The sequence below is a fragment of the Carassius carassius genome, chromosome 13 (assembly GCF_963082965.1).
Source record: "Carassius carassius chromosome 13, fCarCar2.1, whole genome shotgun sequence".
In the NCBI taxonomy this organism is placed as follows: Eukaryota; Metazoa; Chordata; class Actinopteri; order Cypriniformes; family Cyprinidae; genus Carassius; species Carassius carassius.
Window position 1 is genome coordinate 26,630,488 of NC_081767.1, and position 24,080 is coordinate 26,654,567.

Below are 24,080 nucleotides of genomic sequence, written 5' to 3' on the forward strand. Positions count from 1 at the left end.
ATTTAACTACTTTAAAATCAATTAGAAGAGTAATTTTCTTCAATAGCAATTTAGGTAGTCAATTGTCAAGTTTGCACAGGTGTCTTAGCAGAGTAATTAATCAAATGAACTATCCTCTGTGGACATTCTGCATTCATATTTGACAACCAGAAAGCCTTTTTAACAATGTTTTGCTCAAGTTGGTTTTATATTTTCTATGTAATGCAATGATCTAATCTTAAATTAATTGTTCAAACACGTTTTGAGGGCCACCGTACTCTAGTTCCATCTAAACATCAAATGACAAATATCTCTAGCTGAAGTCTGACCGCCTCGCAAGTGAGGACACCATCCTGGCATCTTTATAGGTGTAGTATCGAGCGTTCCTCTGCCATCCAGCAAGTGGGGAGCAGTTCCACCATAATCCCCCTTTCTCCTACTTGCTCTCTCTTTCCCCCGTGGTTCCATTCATATTCTAATCACAGCTTTCCCTTCTGCAGTTTGTAGGCACTCCATCAGAGCCCTCCCAGCCTCAGGCTCTACACTTTTACTTCCCGCTTTTGTGGCCGCACTCTCTTTCGGCACACTAAAATAAGGTTGCTTCAAGGAGAGAGCAAGAAGGGGAGGGGGGTCCACCAAACTTTCTCTTTCCAGTTTTGCCAATGGCCTTAATGGGCATTTGATGTCAAAAGCATCCAAAATGATGATGAACATTTGTGTGAGAGTTCAGTGTTTTTTTTTTTTATTGATTTTCAATGAACGCAACTTTGACATTGCCATTTTGAGATCAATTAACGGCATCAAAGACAGCAAAAAGATTCTGCAATGGGCCAGAAAGTGGCCTTTGGATGGAGAACTTTAAAACTGAAGCAGTGGGGGCAGAGTGTGTGTGTATGTGTGTGTGAGGAGAGGGTACGAAAATGTATTAAATGCTATAATAGGAGACGGGGAGGCCACAGTGCTGGGATTGCGTAGATCTAAGCCTCTTTTTTTCTGGGAAGGGAGCTTTTCTTATTCAAAACAGCCCCACAAAAGACTTCCAGTGAGCCTTGCCACATCCCCATCTGACTCGAAGCCATTCATCAGCCTGCCGAGCCTATCAATGACATGTCCCCCATCAGGGCTCCTATAAAATCAGCCCCTTTCCCATGAAACATCAGCAAACATTTTGACGGCTCTGGCTTTTCCCCCACTGGATCTCTGGAGTCTGTGACCCCCTCTCCACCCCACCCGCTCCTACAACCCCCACCTCAATCACCACCGCCACCCTCTCCACGGACCTCACATCTTATGCATCTCAGCGTCGGGCAGTTCTCTCGGAGAGACAGAGGGAGCTGAGGAGGGGGAGTCCTGCACGGAGCCATTTTCTCAGAGGAGCCCCTCGAACGTGCTTGGGAAGAGGATGCATTGTGGGCTGCTGGAAGAGCCTGACATGGATTCCACAGGTTGGTTCCTGGTGTACCGCTGTGACATTGAGACGCTTGGGATCTGGGCTCTTTTGGAACATGAAACAGGCCTTGGGATTGTGTGACCCGAGATTGGCATCAGAAAAAGTTTTTTAACCTTCCGTAAGGGAAGCTCTTGAATCTAGTTCACCAAGAGATAAGTTGGCATGTTTTTTTTGCCTTGTTTTTAATTGCTCAGGATGGGTGTTCTTTTCCTGAGATTATTGTTTTATACAGTTTTGGGATTCGGTAAATTGGACTGCGGCAATATGACCTTAAATTTAGACTAAACTTCCATAAGGTACTGAGTTTGTTGTAGTTTTCTGAAACTGATGCACCTGCTCAAGCCAAGTTTTGACTTGAGTGAAACTGCACTTTGTACGGCTGGTAATTATAAAATGGCTTCTTCTGAAGATTAAAAACTCTGAAGAAAATGTGATAATTCATACAACATATTTAAATAACAGATGTCTTGCTATAGTGTTTTGGACTAATTTTGTTTTTAAAAGTTTTCCATGTGGCCTAAAAAAGCAGTTACTCGGTTCAATTCTGTTCAATGCAATTGTTTTATGAAAAAAAATTGAAGTTAATTATTGAATAGTTGCCATATTCAGAATGACACTTTTCCACTCTTATATTCAGTACATGATTATAAATGATCTTGGATCAGTCTCGCTTTTAGATTGGATTTAATCCAATTATTTAGAGAACTGTTCAGAGAGCAAATAATTCAATTATAGACAGAAAATCTGATTTCAATTGACTGGGCCAATCCTAACAGAGATTATTTTCTGAGAAAATGTTTTTTATACTTAATATTAACAGCTGCATAATAAAAATAATAATACATTTAAAATAAAATGTCAGCAAAAATAAACTTGACTATGTTGTTAAAAGTAAAAATAACCATTGGTGGCATTTCAAAGCATGTTAATACGATTTCAAAAAGTCAAATAAATAGTTTAGACAGCCTTTTATCATCTGGTGTCATCACTGATAGTGACCTCTAAAAAAACCAGGGTACCTTATAAAATATATTTTGTAATGTGAGGGATATTTCACGTTTTAAGTCAATTTAACTATAGTTTATCTCACTTCAGCTTTATTTTGCCTCTCAATAACTCACTGAGAGTAAAAAAAAAAAAAAAACTTGAATAAATAATAATTGGCCTTAACCCACTAATGAGATACCTTGTGTAATAGGCTACTGTGAGGAATTATTATTATTATTTTTAATTCTGCTTGATTGTCTCCTGATGAAACTAATCATGAGGATTTGATTATTATGATGCATCAAAGCTAGGCCTCATTCAAGTATTTTTTACCTCCCAAACTAAGACCTGCAATCCGTTGAGAAATGTAGATTTCCGTGTTAATCTAATCATTCCTAAAACAATATTCTAATAATAAGTCGAAGCTGCTTCTCTCTTTACACCTGCCGTTTGAGTAGTTAGTTGTCTGATGGCTGTCAAATGACTTCTACAACAAAACTTTTAAGTCTGATAACTATAACTTTAGCCGCCATTTGGTTTCCCAATCGACTCGCAGTCTTGACAACCGATGCTATAGTGACCGTTGCCATGGCCTGTGCGGGACAACATAACTGACATAAGTTCGAATCGAATTATATTATAAGTGTTTTTGTTTTGTGATGTAAGGACACGAGCAGGTTTACTTGCATTGCAGAAACGAGAAAGGCCCTAAAAAGGTTCTATTATGACGACACCACTATGGAGGAGCGCGCGGAATCAATTGAGCGTGCGCGCGCTTGTAATTCGCCTCGGGAACAATGCTGGATTCGTGCAGTTCTGCTGAAAACATTTCAAATAGAATCCCAGCTGCCCAAAGATCCGCACAATCGATTGTAATTGAATTGCAGTGTCATTATTATGACCCTCAACTCCATAGACAGCGACTGCAATAACATGTGAACAATAATAATTCACGTTATATGGAATTAACAAATGAACAATTACAGTTCAACCCTTCTCAATTTTTTTCAAGCTGTGGGGAGAGGAAAAAAAGAGTTAAGTTTAGAAACCACAGCGAGGTCATGCACCTGTTGCTTCTGCTGATGGGGAAGAATAAGATAAATGGTGTTGAAATGTAGGCGATGTTTAAATAAATACAAATAGAATGGAACAGAAAAAAAAATAAATTAAAACAAGCTAAATGAAACACTTGTGGTTTAAAACGTTTAATTGTTATATTGTCTATATATAGGCTATATATAGCCTACATTACGCCTTAATTGTGCAGAGCGCAGGATTGAAAGATGTCTGAGCGAAAGCGAGAGCAAGCGGTTCTCCATGTAGATTTAAGTGTTAATAATTTCATTAAATCATCCCTAAAATAATATTTGAATCAAGTCGAAAGTGCTTCTCACTTTACACCTGCCGTTTGAGTTAGTTGTCTGATGGCTGTCAAATAACTTCTAAAACAAAAGTTTTAAGTCTAGTATATTTTTAACTTTTGCAGAGAGCTGGATTGAAAGATGTCTGAACGAAAGCGAGAGCAAGCGTTTCTCCAGCCACTCTTCTACTGGAAATGTGTCCAACGACGAAAGTAAGTCTAAGGAATATTCATGAATAAATGAAATGAAACTATAACAACATGAAACATGAACAACTATTTCAGAGGTAACCTAATGTGAGTATTATGACAGAACATGTCTTTAAAACAAAAAAGGGCTCCTTTTTAAAACTCTGAAAGCCAACATAAAATTTGATGTACATATATATATATATATATATATATATATATATATATATATATATATGCATTATGCACAACTTATTTATTATATAATATTTAAGAGATTTGTAATCTATATTAAATAGAAATTATGAACCTGATTGTTGTGTTTTTCTTTTTATATAAGACGAGGAGAAGGAAAACAACCGAGCATCTAAGCCACATTCAACACCTGCCACATTACAATGGTGAGTCAGAAATGTCACTTATAATCATATAATTGTGTGTGTGTGTGTGTGTGTGTGTATATATACAGACCAAAAGTTTGGAAACATTACTATGTTTAATGTTTTTGAAAGAAGTTTCTTCTGCTCATCAAGCCTGCATTTATTTGATCAAAAATACAGAAAAAACTGTAATATTGTGAAATATTATTACAACTTAAAATAATAGTTTTCTATTTGAATATACTTAAAAAAAATAATTTATTCCTGTGATGCAAAGCTGAATTTTCAGCATCATTACTCCAGCCTTCAGTGTCACATGTAACATCCAGTCTATCACATGATCATCTAGAAATCATTCTAATATTCTGATTTATTATGAGTGTTGGAAACAGTTCTGCTGTCTAATATATTTGATGAATAAAAGGTTAAAAAGAACTAAATTTATTCAAAATAAAAAAAAAATTCTAATATATATTATAATAATATATTTTCTTTACTATCACTTTTTTATCAATTTAAAACATCCTTGCTGAATAAAAGTATTGATTTTATTTAAAAAAAAAAAAGAAAGAAAAAAAATTACTGACCCCAAATTACTGACCAGTAGTGTATATTGTATATATATTTTTTTTTACTTTTTATTCATCAAAGTATCCTAAAAAAGTATCACATGTTTTGAAAAAATATTAAGCAGCAGAACTGTTTCCAACTTTGATAATGAATCATCATATTAGAATGATTTCTAAAGGATCATGTGATAATGATCCTAAAAGTTCAGCCTTGCATCACAGAAATAAATTATAATTTAATTTACAAACAATTATTTTAAATTGTAATAATATATCACAATATAAATTTTTTTCTGTATTTTTGATCAAATAAATGCAGGCTTGATGAGCAGAAGAAACTTCTTTCAAAAACATAAAAAAATAGTAATGTTTCCAAACTTTTGGTCTGTACTATAAATATATATATATATATATATATATATATAATTAGCTTTGATATTTTAAGTGACATCCAGTAGCAACAGTTGACTTCAGTCTGTGAAATAAAATGTTTTTGAGAAATTTAACTATCTGTGTATAGTTTCAATTTTGTTAAATGTCTCATAGCTTGTTAGTTTAATAAACAGTTTGTTAATTTGTCAGCATTCAAGTATCAGAAAGGAAAACAGACTTACAACCTCACAGAGAAATGCTTCTTCAAAAAAGTATGTTTTTTAAATCTAGCTTACTAGCAAAACACACATACACACACACACACACACACACACACGCAAACAGTTTATATGATTATTTTCAAGCCCTTTTCTCTGACTTGTTTCTCTCTTTTGAAATATTCACTAAACCACACTATTTATTAGATTCCAGATTATCAAATAGCTGTATCTCGTCCAAATATTGTCCTATCATAACAAACCATACATCAATGGAACACTTATTTATTCCACTTTCAGATTATGTATAGATCTAAATTTTTCGAGACATTTACCCTTATGAATGTTTTTGTGGTCCAAGGTCACATATCACAACAAAATTGTAAGTGCAAGAACATTTGGCATATAATTATGGAAGCGCTACTTGAAAGTATGTATGTAAAATAAACTAAAATGTCATGTTGGCCAATTCTTGAATTGTGCAACTGGATGATAAGGCAATGATATTTGTTTTAGAACTACTATTATGTTTTCTCCATGTTTAATTACAGAGTTTAGTATTGACTTATGATGCTTTAAGAAGTGTGTTCTAGGCACTAGCTTTCCATGTGCACTGACTGAACTGTGTTTTCATCAGGTTGGAGGAGAACTATGAGATCGCAGAGGGTGTTTGTATTCCTCGCAGTGCACTGTACATGCATTATTTGGACTTCTGTGAGAAACTTGATTCTCAGCCGGTCAACGCTGCAAGCTTCGGGAAGGTAAATAACCTGTATTCAGCGCTTCAGCGATTAAGTAAAATATTCCACCTTTTCTGATAGTCAAGTTTTGATGAGGTAATCATGGAGTTTTCTCTCATCAAAGATCCTATAAACCTGCATGTTCACATGAAAGAGGAAGGAAAACATCTGTTACAAAAAAAAAGCATGACATAATACTGGGTATTATAAAGAGCCACAGCCAGTGGCCTTTTCTTACACCTCTCCTGCAAACTCATAGCTGGACAATATAAACAATGAACATGTTCACCCTTGTTCCCACAACCCTTCAACCCAACTACTCATATAGCCACCCCCCGACACACCCTTACCCTGCTCCCCCGGGTCCTGTCGGAGGATATTGAAAAAGAGAAGGGGCCTGGATTAATGTGTAATTAAAGGAAATTTGGAAGGGTGAGATGTTGCGGAATGTTAGATCAGTGGCTGGAGCAGCGTGGGGTGTCCTTTAGGAAGGCTTCATTGATTCGGGACAAAAAAGAGAGAGAGAGTTGGACCTGCCTCCCTGTCTGCTCATTTATCAAGCCAAGCCTGACAGAAACTTCACAGCTTGGCCTCTTTTTTTCATCCCACACAATAGAGAGTTTCACTGTTTGCAAAGTTTTCTGCACCGGGAGCTGGACCAAGGAGCTCATGGACAAAAAGTAGAGAGAGAACGAGAGATTGGCGAGAAAAGAAATGTCTTTGGACGTGTATGAATCTAACAAGATGATTGAGAAGATATTTTTGTCATAGTTGTAACACACTGATGTCACAAAATATCTGCCCAGAAAAGCTTAATATACAGTATGAGTATTTATTTTTCTTTTTACCTGATCCAAACAGATAATAAGACAACAGTTTCCTCAGTTAACTACACGGAGGCTAGGAACCAGAGGCCAGTCAAAGTAAGTTCCTTATTCAATTTCTGAAAACTTTTCTAACTTTTTACATATGTTTTGTCAAGTAAGTCACAGTCAGAAGCCCACAAGCTGTGTTGGGGGTAATTTATTACAACTCGATTGACGTAATCAGATTACTTTTTTCAAGTAACTTGTAAAGTAACACATTACTTTTAAATTTACAACAAAATATATGCTACTTTTTCAAATAAATATATTTATATATATATATATATATATATATATATAGAGAGAGAGAGAGAGAGAGAGAGAGAGAGACATTTTGTTATTTATAATGTATGAAATTTTATTTTTTCATGGCAAACAAAAAGTACACAACATTTGTGCATGCTTTATCTCACCTACAGCCCAAAATGCAGTTATGAGAATCTTAGGCATTGATAGGTGTATAACCATTTACACTCCATAGATGATATGACAAAATGTGTATAAAAAAGTACCAGTGCAGAGATTATGAACACTTTCCGAGTAAAACCGTTTTAGTCAGCAAACAAACTCCAACTCATGTATAATTTTCAACCTGTCACGCGCTTGTCCCTCTTAGGTATCACTACTATGGAATCGCTGTGAAAGAGAGCTCTCAGTACTATGATGTGATGTACTCTAAAAAGGGCGCTGCTTGGGTGAACGAGACGGGCAAGAAAGAGGTCACCAAACAGACAGTGGCGTATTCACCACGCTCCAAGCTGGGCACTCTCCTGCCAGACTTTCCAAATGTCAAAGACTTAAATCTGCCGGCCAGTCTGCCAGAGGAGAAGGTAAACAGATCACTAAAACTTTAACTGCTAACCTCCCTCTCCCTCCTCCTGCCCGCTCTCCACCCCTCCTAGATCCTGCTTTCATGTGTAAGACGGACCTACCCTGGGCCTGAATTAGATGAGGACCTGGAGGATTTATGTGTTGGTTCCTAGCGAACTCTTAATCTTTCCAGTAGATAATAAGATCTCGCATTGGACAAAGGATGGGCACTAGCTGTCTCGCTTTAAAAAGGCGCCTGTAATTTTAAATGGTTTGTGAGATTCTGATCTTTAAAGCCTCTTTTTATACACTGCTTTGGCAAGACCTTGTAAATAGGCATTGTTCATGAAAGCAGCTTGGTTGTTTGGTATTTGTATCCTCGTTCTTTAGTGTTAGAGTCTTTTAGTGTCTTATTAATGCATGACCATGAGTCAGGAATGAATTTGGTATGACATCATTAACACTAAGTGAATTGTTCTCTGAGGGAAAGTATTACAAAAAGTCATTTAAATTAGCTTTTTTCCACTACAAGGTCTCAACCTTTATCATGATGTACAGAACTCATTGCCAGAGGATACTGGATACGGTCATACGAGCCAACTTTGATGAGGTCTGCATTCTGAATTTTTTTTTTTTTTCAAGCTTTTTCATCTGTTGGCATTATGCGTTATCGCAGTGTTTATTTGTGTTTGTGTATATGCCTAGGTCCAGAGCTTCCTGTTGCACTTTTGGCAAGGCATGCCGCCACACATGCTCCCTGTCTTGGGCTCTTCTACAGTGGTTAATATAGTTGGTGTGTGTGACTCCATATTGTACAAGGCCATCTCAGGAGTCCTCATGCCCTCCGTCCTACAGGCTCTGCCGGACAGGTGAGTCCCATTCCTGCCTATTTAGATTTTTTTTAATGTGCATAACACAATTTATGCACTTGCAGTTTTGGAAAGTTCTGCAGTACCTAGAACTAAATGCAACCCATTTTATTTCCTCGTTGTGACATAATTCTGAGTGAAATTGGATATTTAGAAAAAAACAACAAAATTATGACAGGATTTGATTTTGAAAAGTTGTACCTATACGGAAAATTGGAAAGTAAAGGGAGAATTTGACAAAATAATAGGGCTTGGTGACAGTAGAAAGTTAAAGTCAAGTAAAAGCACATATTAATAGGATAACAAAGATTTGTCAAGCTTATAAATATTTTTTATGTGCATATTTGAACATTATATCTCACATTTAACACTATCAGAACTGCCTCAGTAAGAACAACAAACTGTATGAAATTAACCCTACTGGTGGTAAAAGTCACAACTTTATTTTCAGTAATAGCTGGAATCAGATCATATATACACAATGCCAAATAGACATTACAGTATCACACACAATTTCTAAATATCAAATGAAGATCCTCATGCCAGAGTCCTTAAGTAGGTTTTTAAATTGAACGTATGGCATTTTGTCTTGAAAATAGACAAGAAAGCTGGCATGGCATTAAAACACCCATCAACATTGGTCAAATGGAATTTTGTCTTTAAGCTAAAGAAATACCCTAAATACTGTTGCCCAAGGGATCATTGCTGGCATTATTTGTATATCAAACTTTTATATCAGTGTCATTAACTGATGGTTAAGGGTTTGGGAAGATTTCCCATAAATGACGCATGACTCCTATTTGTATTGCCCCAGGCAAAAGGTCAAAAATTTCAGTGCGTCAGAGCATCCTTTGTACTTTGTAATGTACTTATGCATAATGTACTACACTATATCCTTGTTTGTGTGTTTTGAATAATGCAGCCTCACTCAGGTGATCAGAAAGTTTGCCAAGCAGCTGGACGAGTGGCTGAAAGTGGCATTACATGACCTGCCTGAGAACTTGCGCAACATAAAGTTTGAATGTATGTGCTAAGATATTCAAGAATAAAAAACAACAAAATTAATCTCGCTGGTATGCTAAGTCTATTTTTGAATAAATATGTTTTATTCTCAGTGTCAAGAAGATTTTCCCAGATACTTAAACGACAGACATCATTAAACCATCTCTGTCAGGTAGCTTATACAGCAATTTTGTTTTTATTGTTTTTACATTTTTCTCTGTCTCCAATTCTCCATCATGTTTGCATCAGGTTTTCACAAATGCATATGATTAGTCACAGTGCAAGCTGAAATTTTTGTTATCTACTTGCTCTTGCAGGCTTCTCGAACTGTGATCCACAGTGCAGACATCACCTTTCAGATGCTTGAGGATTGGAGGAACGTGGACCTTAACAGCATCACTAAACAGACTCTTTATACAATGGAAGACTCCAGAGAGGACCAGAGGAGACTTATCATCCAGTGTAAGATTTCAATAAAAAGGCTTTAGATGAGACCTAGCTGGTTTCATTCAGAATGATTTGTTAGTGTTTCTGTGCTGTACTAGTTTAGAGGAGTTTGCTTGTAGTGTTATTGCAGCAGAATCACATGCAGCGCTGTGTTCAAAGCCCTGTTGGATTATGATTCGGATTTCACACAGTAGCTGTCAACCAGCGCTGAATCATTCCCACGACCATGAGAGTCGAGCTTTAACCACAGACACTGAGAGGTTAACTCTCACAGTTTGACACCCTGAAGAGCATTTCAAATTCATTTCAGCGTCAACCTCTCACATGACTGATCAGGTCAAAGTTCAAAGATTCTGTCATGTCATCTTCAAAAGAGGATTATGAGCTCCCCTCTCTCTCTCTCTCTCTCTCTCTCTCTCTCTACGTTTCATACAGAGATCTCAAGTCTTTGCCAGTAGTATTTTAGCAATTATGTATAAGCAACTTTTGCAAGAAATTAAAAATGATATTGTGAAATTAATGCTTCAAAAAAGAAAAAGAAAAAAAAAAGAATTAATTTTGGATGCATATGATTTCTTCTTTCTACTCAGATGTATTGTTAATCTTTCTATCTATCTCTATCTATCTATCTATCTATCTATCTATCTATCTATCTATCTATCTATCTATCTATCTGTTTTCTTTTTTTCTTTTTTCTTTTTTTTTTTTTAAGTTTATCAAGAATTTGACAGACTGCTGGAGGACCAGTCACCCATTGAAGCCTACATCGAATGGCTGGACTCTATGGTGGAGAGATGTGTCATGAGGGTAAGTGTACAGGCCATAAAATTCATTTTATGCTTAATTTACACTTAATTTGCAGTATGATGGTTATATAACTAGATATTTCATTATGTAGATTATATATATATAATATATATATATTTTTCTCTAATACACATTGGTCACAATTAAGGACAGTCTTTCATTGAATTATTTTATTAAACCTCTATATAACAGTTTAACAGCTCTAAATTTTCTCCTATAATGCCTGATGAGGTTAGAGAACACCTGACAAGAGATCATAGACCATTCCTTCATCCAGAATCACTTCAGACCCTTTAGATTCCCAGCTCCATGTTGGTGCTTCTCCTGTTCAGTTCACCACACTCATTTTCTACAGGGTGCAGGTCAGGGAACTGGAATGGCCATAGCAGAAGCTTGGTTTTGTGTCCGGTGACCCATTTTTGTGTCATTTTTGAGGTTTGTGCTTGGATTATTGTACGGTTGGATGATCCAAACATGGTCCATTATAAGATTTCTAACAGAGTCAGTCACTTTTAGATTTTTTTATCTGTTGGTATTTGATAGAATCAAAGATGCCATGTATCTAAACAAGATGTCCAGGACCTCCAGCAGAAATATACAGCAAAAATACAGTAGTATATTTCATTGTACACATTGGGTACTTTTTATCCCTGTTTTCACCAAACCCATCTTGAGTGTTTGCTGCTAAAAAGCTCATTTTTAGTTTCATCTGACCATAGAAGCCAGTCGTGTCTGATAAATGAATATGCTGGAGTTTGTTTTTGGATGAGCTAGGATAATTTTTCTTGAAACCCTCCCAAACAACATGTGGTGATGTAGGTGCTGTTTGACAATTTTTTTAAAGGTTTTCCTACCCCGAGACTCAACTATTTTCTGCAATTCTCCAGCTGTGGTCCTTGGAGAGTCTTTTAGCCACTCAAACTGACCTGCTCACCATGCATTAGGACGATATAGACATACGTTCTCTTCCAGGCAGTTTCGTAACATTTTCTGTTGATTGGAAATTATTGCCCTGTTGGTGGAAATGGGAATTTTCACTGCTCTAGCTCTTTTCTTATAGCCACTTCACTAATTTGTGAAGCTCAATTATCTTTTGCTGCACATCAGTAACATATTCTTTGGTTTTTCTCATTGTGATGGATGATTAAGGGCATTTGGGCTTTGTTTTCCCCCCTATTTATATTTCTGTGAAACAGGAAGCAATGGCTGGATATACTTCAGTGTTATTTTACTCATAAGAATTTTTAGGGTTGTCCTTAATTGTGGCCAATGTGTATTAGAGAAAAACATTTATTTTATTTAAATTCTTATTATCCAGTGAAAGGTTATATTTTTGCAATTTTTAAAAAAATATAAGATCAAAAGGATTAACAATGCAGATTAATTTTCACATATATATTTTATATATATAAAATATTCAAAAATTTCCAGCAGCTATTACTCCAGACTTCAGTGTCAAATTGTGTAAACTATATACTTTTTCCCCCCTCAATGTTTTTTGATTTATAGTAGGAACAGCACTCCTTTGAAATATATATATTTTTGTAACATTATAAATGTCTTAACTGACACTTTTGATTAATTTAATGAGTCCTTGCTGAATAAAAGTAATAATCTTTTTAAATATTTTTTTTAATTATTGACATTTTGCCATTTAAAAATATATTATTTACTGCTAAATTATTTATTTTTATTATTAATAATCTTATATTGTAATTTGTATTATTACAGATTTATTCATTATAGAGAGATGTAAATAGCAGTAGATTTTCATAGCCCTTTTCAAGCCCTGTTTATATGTTCTTCAAATCCAAACTGCAGGTGTCCAACCCGTGCAACTCTAAATGCCGTCACAACATACTTAAGACCTCTCGTGATGCAATTCCCCAACTTAATAATGTCTTCATTGCCCCTTTTCATGCCCATTATAGTCCAGAAATGGGCTTGTAAATCTGGTTTCCATGGGAACTTTTACTACCTACCAGACAATAGTTCAATGGGAGGGTGTTTCCTTAGGGGCAAATCAAAAGTTGACTTGTTGACATGTTTTTCATTCTTGGGGGTTAGACCCCAGTTTGGACCTGAAGGTTAAGGCCCCTGCACCCTCCCCCAGGCTTTTCTCATGGTAATACTCTATTTAGGTGGCGGGGAAGAGACCCGGATGTCTGAAGAGAGTAGCTCAGCAGTTCCTGCTCATGTGGTCGTGTTTCGGGACCAGAGTTATCCGGGATATGACGCTGCATAGCGCACCCAGCTTCGGTGAGTCAGGCTGCACCATTTTGTCTAAATCATCCTATTTGGGAAAGTAGATATGAATCTTCTTTTAATTGATTTGGTTTGTCATGTTAACTAAAAGTTTCTCAACCCACAACACCAACTGTCAACTTTTAACTAAGATGGCAGCTTTGCTAACTCTTGGCTTATACCACCTAGCTTTCTATGGCAAAGTAACTGAAAGAAGGGCCATAAAAGAGGTAAAGGCCCCCTCCCTGTCAGCACTGTCTGTGAATATCAAAGGCACAGCTGGTTATAGTGTTTTGATAATGCAGCTCTCTGTACAAAACAGCTAATTAACAAAGGCTAACCCCCACCAAGTCTTTCCCCCTTCTTCCCATTTTATGACCGGGCAGTATTGCGCCCAGTCCTCTGAAAAGCAAACAAAATTTATTATGCACATAGTGGCTGGAGTTGCTAACACAATGCAAGGATTGTGCCATGCTCCTTATGAATTCTTTCCCCCATCTCATTCAGAACATCAACTCAAAGTATCATATGCTTCAGTAACTCGTTCAGTAGAGTTTATGGTGGGACTGCTAGATTGGTTCTGACTTGGTTTTGAAATTTTACCATTTAAATGTGGTTCAGTTTTGCGCTAATTAACAACATCAAATCATTTTGTTCACTTGAGGCTTCGATTCAAGATTAAAATTGAATTGCATTTGATAGCTAATGCTTTATGGTCCACAAAAACTACATTTATTACTTGGGCAGGAGACTTGAATTGGTAGAATGCATGAACTTTTGAGGGAAGTCGTGGCCTAGTGGTTAGAGAGTTTGATTCCTAACCCTAGGGTTGTGGGTTCGAGTCTCGGCTGGCAATACCATGACTTAGGTGCCCTTGAGCAAGGCACCGAACCCCCAACTGCTCCCCGGGCATCGTAGCATAAATGGCTGCCCACTGCTCCGTGTGTGTGTTCACGGTGTGTGTGTGTGTTCACTGCTGTGTGTGTGCACTTTGGATGGGTTAAATGCAGAGCACGAATTCTGAGTATGGGTCACCATACTTGGCTGTATGTCACTTCACTTTAACTTTTTATGGTAAATGGAATTTTTTTGTATTTATAGGCTCATTCCATCTGATCCACCTCATGTTTGATGACTACATACTATACCTGCTTGAGTCTCTGCACTGCCAAGAGAGAGCCAATGAACTCATGAGGGCTATGAAAGGAGAGGGGACACCAGGTGAGATCCATTTGATAGAAGAAATAGAGCTGATTGCCCATGGCATCAGTTTGGAGACTAAAACAGAAAGCTAATTTGTCATTAAAAATATAGTTTTCATTAGTTCTGTGGGTGACTTTACTTGAAGGGAGATTCTACAACATAAATGGCACAGTCAAACCTCAGGTAAATTTAAGCCTATAGAGTCTACTATATTAAATTTGATACATAAACTTCTATAAGGCCTCTATGAATGATCAATATGATCAAAACAAAATGGTTGTACATATACCTTCCTTATGTGTACAACTCTGTACATTGTAATACACATTCTACATACCTTCTGTTGTGTGATTTATAGTTTATATTTTTTCAGCAAGTAAAAGGCCTTTTAGTATAATTCTAAAAAATTTACTCTTTCAGGTCGAGGTTTGTATGTAGGTTCACTATGAAATTTACAGATTTTTATAAAGTAAAATAGAAATAAGTTTATATTGTTAGTGATATTTCAGAATGTACACTTACTGGTCTGAAGCAACCTATGTTTACTTGATTATCAATGCAAGTATCAAATATGACACATCAAGCTTTTGAGAAACAAACAGAGCTTTGATTTTAAAACTAGAATCAATATTGAACATCGGGTTTTGAAAGTTCTGAGAAGCGAAGTACTGTACTCGGTCAGGTGTCAGAATTGGTTTGTGTCTGTTGGTACAGTGTAAATTGGCCTTCGGACATATGGAGTGACAAATGATATTCATATTAATTATATATAAGTAGTCTGCTAAACTGTTCTTATTGATTTAAATTACAAATGATCAGTTTCATCTTACTTTTTGTCTATATGAATATCAGCAGCTCTTTGAGTATGAGCTCCATATTTTCCAATATCAAAATATATTTATTTATTTATTTTTATTTAACCTTTATTTTTCCAGGAAGGTCCCATTGAGATTAAAAGAAATCTCTTCTTCCAGGGAGTCCTGGCCAAGATGGCCGTATTAAAACGCCACAATATGAGCCACAAAAGCTGCAAAAACACCTATGCAAACTTTTTTTAAAAAGATTTTTTATTTTGTCTATAGGTTCAATATAAAGATATTTCTGACTATTGTTTCATATGAAAGATAATTTGTGTATTTTATGGTAGTTAGTCTTGGTTTAGTGCTGAACTAACTGCTGGAAGAGGTTGTCTAAGCTAGTTGACAAGGAATGTCACATCTGATCTGCTGGGGAATCTCAATGTTGCGGTTGAAGTAAAGTGTGGTGACCCATACTCTGTATTTGTGCTCTGCATTTAACCGATGCAAGTGCACACATACACATACACACACTGTGAACACTCACTCACTCACCTTGCTCAAGGGGTCTCACCTCAGTCGTACTATTGAAGGTGGAAGAGATCGCTGTACATACACTCCCCCCAGCAACAATTCCCACCAGAACTGAGACTCGAACCTGCAACCTTCAGGTTACATGTCCAACTTTCTGACGATTAGGCCACAACAGCCCACAAAGATGGCAACAAAGAATCACGAAAATGTCTTAACTTTGACTTTTATTTGTACTACTATAGCAGATTCTGGGGAAGAGCTGATGCTTATGGGTTCCACTCCCACATCTACGTCACCTGGACCCTACTCTCCTGCCAAGTCTGTTAACTCAGTGGGTGTACCGGCAGTAGTATCCCCCAATTCAGCCCAGTCTCCAGAGTACACCAGCATATCAGCTACCACAGGTAAATAGTGTAGAGTGACTCTAAAATGATTCTAAAACTCAATCCACACAACACAGTATCACATTCAATTGTACATTTGGCACAGCCCATTTCATGCATCCATTAAATCTCACAGTAAGATCAATTAATTAATAAGCCAAACACGTTTCTCTGTACATGTATGTCTGTGTATGTGCCAGGAGCTGTTCAGTCATATACCTGGTCCCTTACATACACAGTGACAACATCAGGTGGCAGCCCACCCGAGACTGGATCCCAGCTTTCCTGCATGAGAGGCGGACCCCCTCTACATGGCTCCTCATCTGTCCACAGGATGCCAGTTTACCCACATCGGGATGAGCATGGGTAAGCTCCCAAATGAATGATATGACATTTAATGATGTACTGAATATGACATTACAGTATGGATTATGAAATGTTTTTAGAGATTTTTACTCGGTACCTTTTTTTCTAGCTATACTGGCAGCTATAATTACAGCAGCTACGCAAATCAGCACCATCATGCAATCCAGAGTCAGTACTCCAGTTTAACCCACGAACCAGGGTTGCCCACCCCTCTTCACTATTCATCATACCACCGGACCTCAGCACAGGTTAGGCTCCTCCCACCAAAATTATAAAATCATACAGTAGTATTTTAATATGAACTACTTCTAAAACACATGATTATAGAATATAGTTTCACAATTTTCTCAGACAGCACCTTCAATTTCACAACACTTGGTCTGAAATAGTTTTATTGTCAGTTAAAATCACATTTATGATAAATCATAATTATTATGCAAATCAGAAACTGGCATAATTTTGAGATAAAGTCAAAATTGTACGAAAAAAATAATTTTGTCAATTTTCATAATTGCAACTTTTTATCTCAAAATTATTACGTTACATTCATATTTTAATTTTGATTGATCTCGGTATCTCATTATTTTTTTTTTTTTTTTTTAACGTCATAATTATAATTTACCAAAGCAAGATTTTTTTTCTGTGTGGCTGAAATCAGCTTTTATGTGCATTAATTGCATTTGCAATTAGTAACACATTTATTATTATTATTATTATTATTATTATTATTTACTAAAATAAAAAAAAACATTTTGGACTGGACATGATTTTAACCATTTATTTTATCATAAACATAAAAGTAAAGTTATTTCAGAAGAAAATCTATTTTGATAAAAGCGAAAACCAAAGCAAACTATTTTAATCAAAGATGAATCATGTACAAAGAGGCCAGGAATGAACATTAACTAAATAAACCTAATAACACAGATGTAAATAGGTGTGTATTCCCCAGTATTTAGAGTGGAAGTGTATTCCATCCTTGTCTCTTTTACAGGGTTTGTAACTGAGAGGATAATACTTGTGTGAATGTGAATGGTGCTTGATGTATTACAGTCATTAGCATCTGAAATGTTCTGGTAACTGTTATCCACTGAGGTTTATGGAAAGAGAATGCTTGCTTAGCTCAGTATACACTGCGGTAATAGGCTGAACTCCTGATCAGAAATACAGGTCATTTAGCATTTGTATTTAAAGCGGATGAGAAAGAAGATATATATATATATATATATATATATATATAAAAGAAAAACCTTAATTGTCTTTGTTAAACCTCTAGAGAGCCCTCTGGTTAAAGTTTATTGAAAAACCAATTGCTAAATCTCAAAATTCTGCTATTACTTTATTATAAATTAGCCAAAGCAACATGTTCCATGCAGATTTTTAGAAAATTTTGAATGCTGGTTTGGAAAAATCTTTAAGTAGTTAAAATTTCCTTGATAAGTTTATGTAGATGTTATGTAGTTGGAGAACTTAGAATGTTTGAATATGAAATTTGAAGGGTATGTTAGAACAGTATGTAGTTTGAATAACTGATTAGTTTTTTAAGAGACAGTTGAAGTTTAAAAGCTATTTGTGGTTGCTTGAGTGTTCTGGATTGTAGGTAACCTTTTTTTTATTACATGTTTATGGGATTTGATTTGATTATTAGGTACAGGAAAACCATTAGTCTGTTCAGTTAGGAAAAATATAGTACTCTAGGAACTGTCTGTAGGCCTGTGCCAAGTTTAGTGGATGTGGCCTGAAAGCTCTAGGAGATACAGAAATATTTGCAGTGGTTTACAGAATTCTGGACAAGCATGATGGTTTATCAGTGTGTGAAATGTTCATTTTAGTATGCAGATATACCAGGTGTATACAAAATGTTCATGCTGCATAGTACTAGCTCAGAAACTGAGTGCATAGTTGAAGCATCCTGTATGGTTGAACTAAACTGTTTTTCTGTGGATGGAGAGGCAGGGATCTGCATTACATATATTGAAAGTCAAAGCGGGCGTGATGGTAATTTCCTGTCAAGATCTCTCTGGCCTAGTCTGCCTTTGTAATTGGGGATCAGCTGGGCCTCAGAGTTTCAGAAGCAGTGTTGCTGAATTCTCCTCCACACAGTGGATGCAGACTCTGAAAGGTGGACCGGCTAGAGCCAAGACATCCCGCTCCATACATACACTCAATGTCTCTCTACTGTCTACCTAATGATCGCCTCAGACAGCACAACTAGTGACCTGTCACGTTCGCTACTGTGAGGGAGCGCGGAGCGAGGAACAAGTAATTGTCACATTAACAGACTTTAATAAGCATCCAAGGAACCAGGAAAACACATATAGCGGGTAAGATGACATTCAAAACTGGACAATAAAACTCAGAACATGACTCATTACAAATACACAAGACTAGAGGAGGGACACAGTGAGGAACACCTGAAATCACTGACATAATAAACATAGGAAACACCTGGGACAAATGAACATCAGACATGAGGGAGAACTGGGTCATGGATCACATAGGGGAGCACGTAGGAGAGGAGAACACAAGACAGGAACAGAGTCTGTCATTATTGCCACCGTATTGACTCGGTAGCTAGTGGGCTGGACTGAGGAATGGCCGGCGGACTTGACATCAAAGCGGCCAACGGGCTTGAGAATGGCACACCTGGTGGACTTGACTTCAGAGTGACCGACGGGCTTGAGAATGCTGCGGCCAGCGGACTAGTTCTGGCTCGGGGCTGGACACTCTCCAAACACCGGACGATCCTCCAGCTTAGAGTTGATGAACATAGAGTTGATGGTGGCGTCATCCAGTGCCGTTGCCGCAGCGAGCCCAGAGAACTCCCTGGCATACTCGATGAAGGGGAGATTACTACGGGATAGGGCAATAGTTTCCACGGCCACGGAGGGAAAAAATGGGAAAACAAACACAGGGAGAGGGGGCGCCGCTTACTGTTTTGGTCTGGTTTTTTGTCACGTTCGCTTCTTTGAGGGAACGAGGAGACGAGGAGTAAACTTCACACGAACAGACTTTAATGAACATTCAAGGAATCAGGAAATCACACAAGTAGCGGGTAAGACGATATTCAAAACAGGACAAAGAAGCTCAGAAAAGGGCTCATTACAAATACACAAGGCTAAAAGGAGGGACACAGTGAGGATCACCTGAAATCAATTACATAATAAACATAGGAAACACCTGGGACAAATGAACATCATCAGACATGAGGGAAAACTGGGTCATGGAGCACGTAGGGGAGGAGGACACAACACAAGACAGAAACAGAGTCTGACATGACTAGAGATCCAGATGGAAAGGCGTTTATTAAAATATTGTTATTCAATGGTTTCTTTTCTCTGCATGAACAAGAGGTCACCAAGCAACACATCTTGGTCTCTGACCCCGTCTGACTTTTTTCCATGCCATAGTCGTTCATAAAAGCTCTGACTGTAGATTGTTTCTATTTAGAGAACACTTATAGATTTTGACTTCCACTTATTTTCCATAAACTTAAAATAGATACAATGTCCATGCTTTGTTTGATATAACTACACTGAAGGAATCAGTGGAGAGGAGACAAATGAAGATTATGCTGACTTCCAATGAGAGAACAGAGTGTTTTATATAGACACATATCTTGTGCTGACATGCTCAGTTTTGTTTTTGGTCTTTTACACACATTAACAAAAATGCCTTTTTGGGGGTCTTTCAAGAAATAGTGCCATGTTAACTTAAAAGGCATTTTTCTTCTATGCATCAAGAACAGATGTTCAAATTATGCAGAATTTTTGTACTTCTAGTTAATCACTATTTAGTCTGGCATGATCATTTAAACAGTAAAAAAATGTGATTGAATAACATAATAATTATAATAATAACATTAGCAGCAAAAATATTATTAATTATTGTTATTAGTAGCAGTATGGCATTCCTTCATTTTGATTAGAGATGTTCCGATACCCTTTTTCTCTTACCGATACCGATTCCGATACCTGGGCTCAGGGTATCGGCCGATACCGAGTACTGATCCGATACCTGGGTGTGTATCTGTATATACAGCTGTATATACTACTAGCCCTGTGTAAATTTCTAGAATTATTTTATGGTGTGCTCCAGACTTATCCCTTGATAAAACATGAACAAATACATGGTTAACTACTGTATTTATTACAGTAATTTTATTATCTAACATGAATTTGACAGTAATATTATTTAATTTCTTAAGCGAAAAAGAACTTCAAATGCAGCCAAAAATCTAACACCGCAAACTAAAAAAGGTATTTTAGTATTTTAGTTTTACAATATTAGTGTATAAAAAACTGCAACAAATAAGTCTAGGAATATAAAAAATTCTATATTAATCAGATAATCTCTTTACAACAAAACAAGTAAAAAACAAGCAACCGTCTAGGCATAATTATTATTATTAATAGAGACGTATTATTACTACATAGAGACGTAGCTAAATCTACTGTAGGCTACAACAGTAGCTTAATATATTGTCAATTTACTCGCCATGAAGATCTTTGAGTGTCTGTGTTTATGATATGACAGTTTTCTCAAATGAAACGTTAAATTCTCATGAAGTGACGGTTTATGCGTTCATGTCCTCATATAGTGACACACGGCAGAGGCCACAAAACAGCGAGCTCCCGTGCATCTGCGCATGTCTCCCACAGAGATGTAGACTTTGCAGGAGTAATATTTAAATAGTATTTTGCAGTTTAATATTCACAGACACTAGTATATATATTCGGCTACAGTCTGGAGCCCTGCGCTTAGACTAACACGGAAGCGACTGAACGCAGCTGCGGGTAACGAATATACTCAAACTTACTACCGGTTCTACAGAGACGCTGGTATCATCACATTTTAAAATTTTCAGCACCGTCTTGGTAGTGAAGTGCCAGTACTTGTGGCATCCCTAGTCGCCGTTTTACTGTCTGGTTGGTCCAGTCTGAAATACTGCTAAACAGCGGACATACTGCTAACCACTGATCTGTAATATAGAAGCGGCTTCACTGTCTGTTGGCAGTTTAGAACGCGAAAAGCGATCCAGTCATATATAGATCAGTGCTGCTAACGCGTTTTCATTTCTTCTTCGCTGCTCTAAACAGGGGTTGCTTGTGGCATTACAGCACATCGTCCTGTGTTTGCAATGCATTCTGAGCAGCGAAGAAGAACGGTGCAGCGGTAAGGCAAAGCTAGGGTTCATAACTAGGTCTTGAAAATGGTATCGGATCGGTATATGGGTTCATGTACTCGCCAATGCCGATGCCAGAATTTGTTGTGGTATCGGAATCGGAACAACTCTAATTTTGATTTATGATGATGATAATAATAATAATAATAGCAAAAAATAATAATAATAATGTTAATAAATACTTATTATTCATTGTTGTCTTATTATATTATATATCATAAATTAAAAATAAAGAAATGCCATACTATTATTATTATTACTAGTAGTAGTATTGTTGTTAATGTTTTTATTGTTGGTTATTTTACTGATATTGCTGTTATTATTATTATTATTATTATTATTATAATTAAAAAATAAAGAAATGCTATACTACTAATACTAACACTAATACTATTTATTATGACTACTACTTATAAAATTATTGTTATTACAGCTAATTGTTTTTATATTTGCTGTTACTGTTATTGTCATTATTATTAATTATATTATAATCATTTTCATCACTTTATTATTGCATATTTATGTTGTGTCATAAATTATTATTATAAGTATTGTTATAATTATAAATATTTATTAATAAAGAAAACATTTGATACAGTGATTTGACAGTGGTTAAGGGTGTTTTAGGCATTCCATAATATAAAGAAAGAAAATTAGGTTTGTTTGTGTGCACCACATGAGCCACTTCTAATATTTTGTAACAGTCCTCATGCATGTTTCTTTCTGTCTTTAGTATCCACTCAACAGCCAGATGTCCAGAATGGAGTCCTGTTTGATGAGTGGGTCTCCGCTTCTACACTCGAGCGCGGTTACCCCCCGATGGCCGGATATGTCCGCGGCCAACAGCTGTTACACCAGCCCCACTGTCCACACGTCACGCTACTCCACCGGAGACATGTACTCCCCTCTCGCCCCACGCAGGAACTCTGAATATGAGCATGCACAACATTTTCCAGGATTTGCCTATATTAATGGGGAGGCAACGACTGGGTGGGCAAAATGATTGTACCCTTCCGAGAGTCTCCGTCCAAGACGCAATGTCTGCATGTGCAAAGCTGTGTGCAAAGTTGGACAGATAAACCAGCAGCAGCCCATATTTAACATAATTACAGAGAATGTATTTGAGTGGGAATTACATTGTTTCAGAGATGTTTTTATTGGTGTGGTCAGTGTTTACAGTGCAAGCTGCCAATGAAACTCTTTTGGAATTGCAATCATTGTGAGAGTGCAAAGGCAGTGTCCCAGTTGTGCCTTTCCCTGCCTGTTTCTCATTTATCTCTCGTGAGCATTATAGGCCACTCACTCATTTACTCTGCAAAAACTTTGGTTGCTTACCTTATTTAAAAGTAAACATGTACGCATCCTACAGTGTTCTGTTACCACAGACTGGGTTTTTGACGTCAGTGATGTTAATGAGACCACAGTAGGGTTTCTTCTCAACATCAAAGTGTGCTACTTTCCTAGCATAAGCACACCACGTTCTCAGCACCAGAAAGAAATGCCTTAATATTTTATCTCAGAACGCCCTCTTGGTCAGCTGCCACAATACGTACATCATAGGAGTTAAAAACAAATAAAGACCTCTCATTTTACACAAATGCGGAATTACTTCAGTGCGAAGCTGAGAGAATATTAGAAATCTTTTCTGTAGCTTTGTAACATTGTGTCCCTTTGAATTGTTTATCTGTGTTTGAACTGTATATCCAGTTTCGTATGATTTTAGGAACCGAAAAGTGTTAACCTAGGTTTGTGTGTTCTTAAATGCACTCAAAGGTACTGTGGACCTATTACCCTATGGGTAGGAATAAAAAGGAAAGAATATGAAAATGTAACATTTATTATCTTTAGTCACTTTCTCTTGTAAATAAAAGCACTCAGTAACTTCTGTGGGGACAGCTGTTACCATGTAAATGATATATGTGGATTTATTTGTTGCCACATAAAGATTTTTTTAAACCCAGTACATATTATATCTCATTATTATTATTATTATTATTTTACTCTGTATGTCTATGTTTGGAATATATAAGAATTTTATTGTACACATACTGCTATATATACAGCAATAAAATACTTACATGGACACAACGCTGCAGCGCAGACCTCATCCGGAGCCGTTTCAGTGTACAATTGTTGGTGCAAGATACATTAAAGTGATTATTACGTTTTCAATATGGATATTTTTCTTACAAAAATGCATCAATTTGCTACAGGATGTCTTTGTTCACCCCCCTGAGCTGTGTGAGAAACCTTTTTTTTTTTTTATGGATTGGTGCTTTTTTATTTAACTTCTTTTGGACTGATACAGTGCAACACCCGCTGA

The 24,080-nt window shown here is 36.7% G+C and overlaps 1 protein-coding gene across 4 annotated transcripts; it reads left to right on the forward strand.

The window, feature by feature from the left end:
* Window positions 1-868: 868 nt before the first annotated feature.
* On the forward strand, window positions 869-23,929 carry LOC132156242 (transcription factor RFX4). 4 transcript variants are annotated; one of them, XM_059565158.1, is made up of 18 exons: window positions 869-1,424; window positions 3,903-3,989; window positions 4,306-4,366; window positions 6,142-6,265; window positions 7,106-7,167; window positions 7,727-7,940; window positions 8,453-8,530; window positions 8,626-8,789; window positions 9,712-9,812; window positions 9,905-9,963; window positions 10,109-10,253; window positions 10,951-11,045; window positions 13,187-13,304; window positions 14,391-14,510; window positions 16,069-16,227; window positions 16,407-16,572; window positions 16,682-16,820; window positions 22,491-23,929. In XM_059565158.1, exons 1-18 carry the CDS (start codon window positions 1,382-1,384, stop codon window positions 22,758-22,760), a joined length of 2,205 nt encoding a protein of 734 aa, XP_059421141.1. In that variant the 5' UTR covers window positions 869-1,381; the 3' UTR covers window positions 22,761-23,929. The 4 variants fall into 4 exon arrangements, with proteins under 4 accessions (XP_059421141.1, XP_059421142.1, XP_059421143.1 ...); XM_059565159.1 differs by having other exon boundaries at window positions 875-1,424; window positions 16,066-16,227; window positions 16,446-16,572; XM_059565160.1 differs by having other exon boundaries at window positions 876-1,424; window positions 3,883-3,989; window positions 16,066-16,227.
* Window positions 23,930-24,080: the final 151 nt, after the last annotated feature.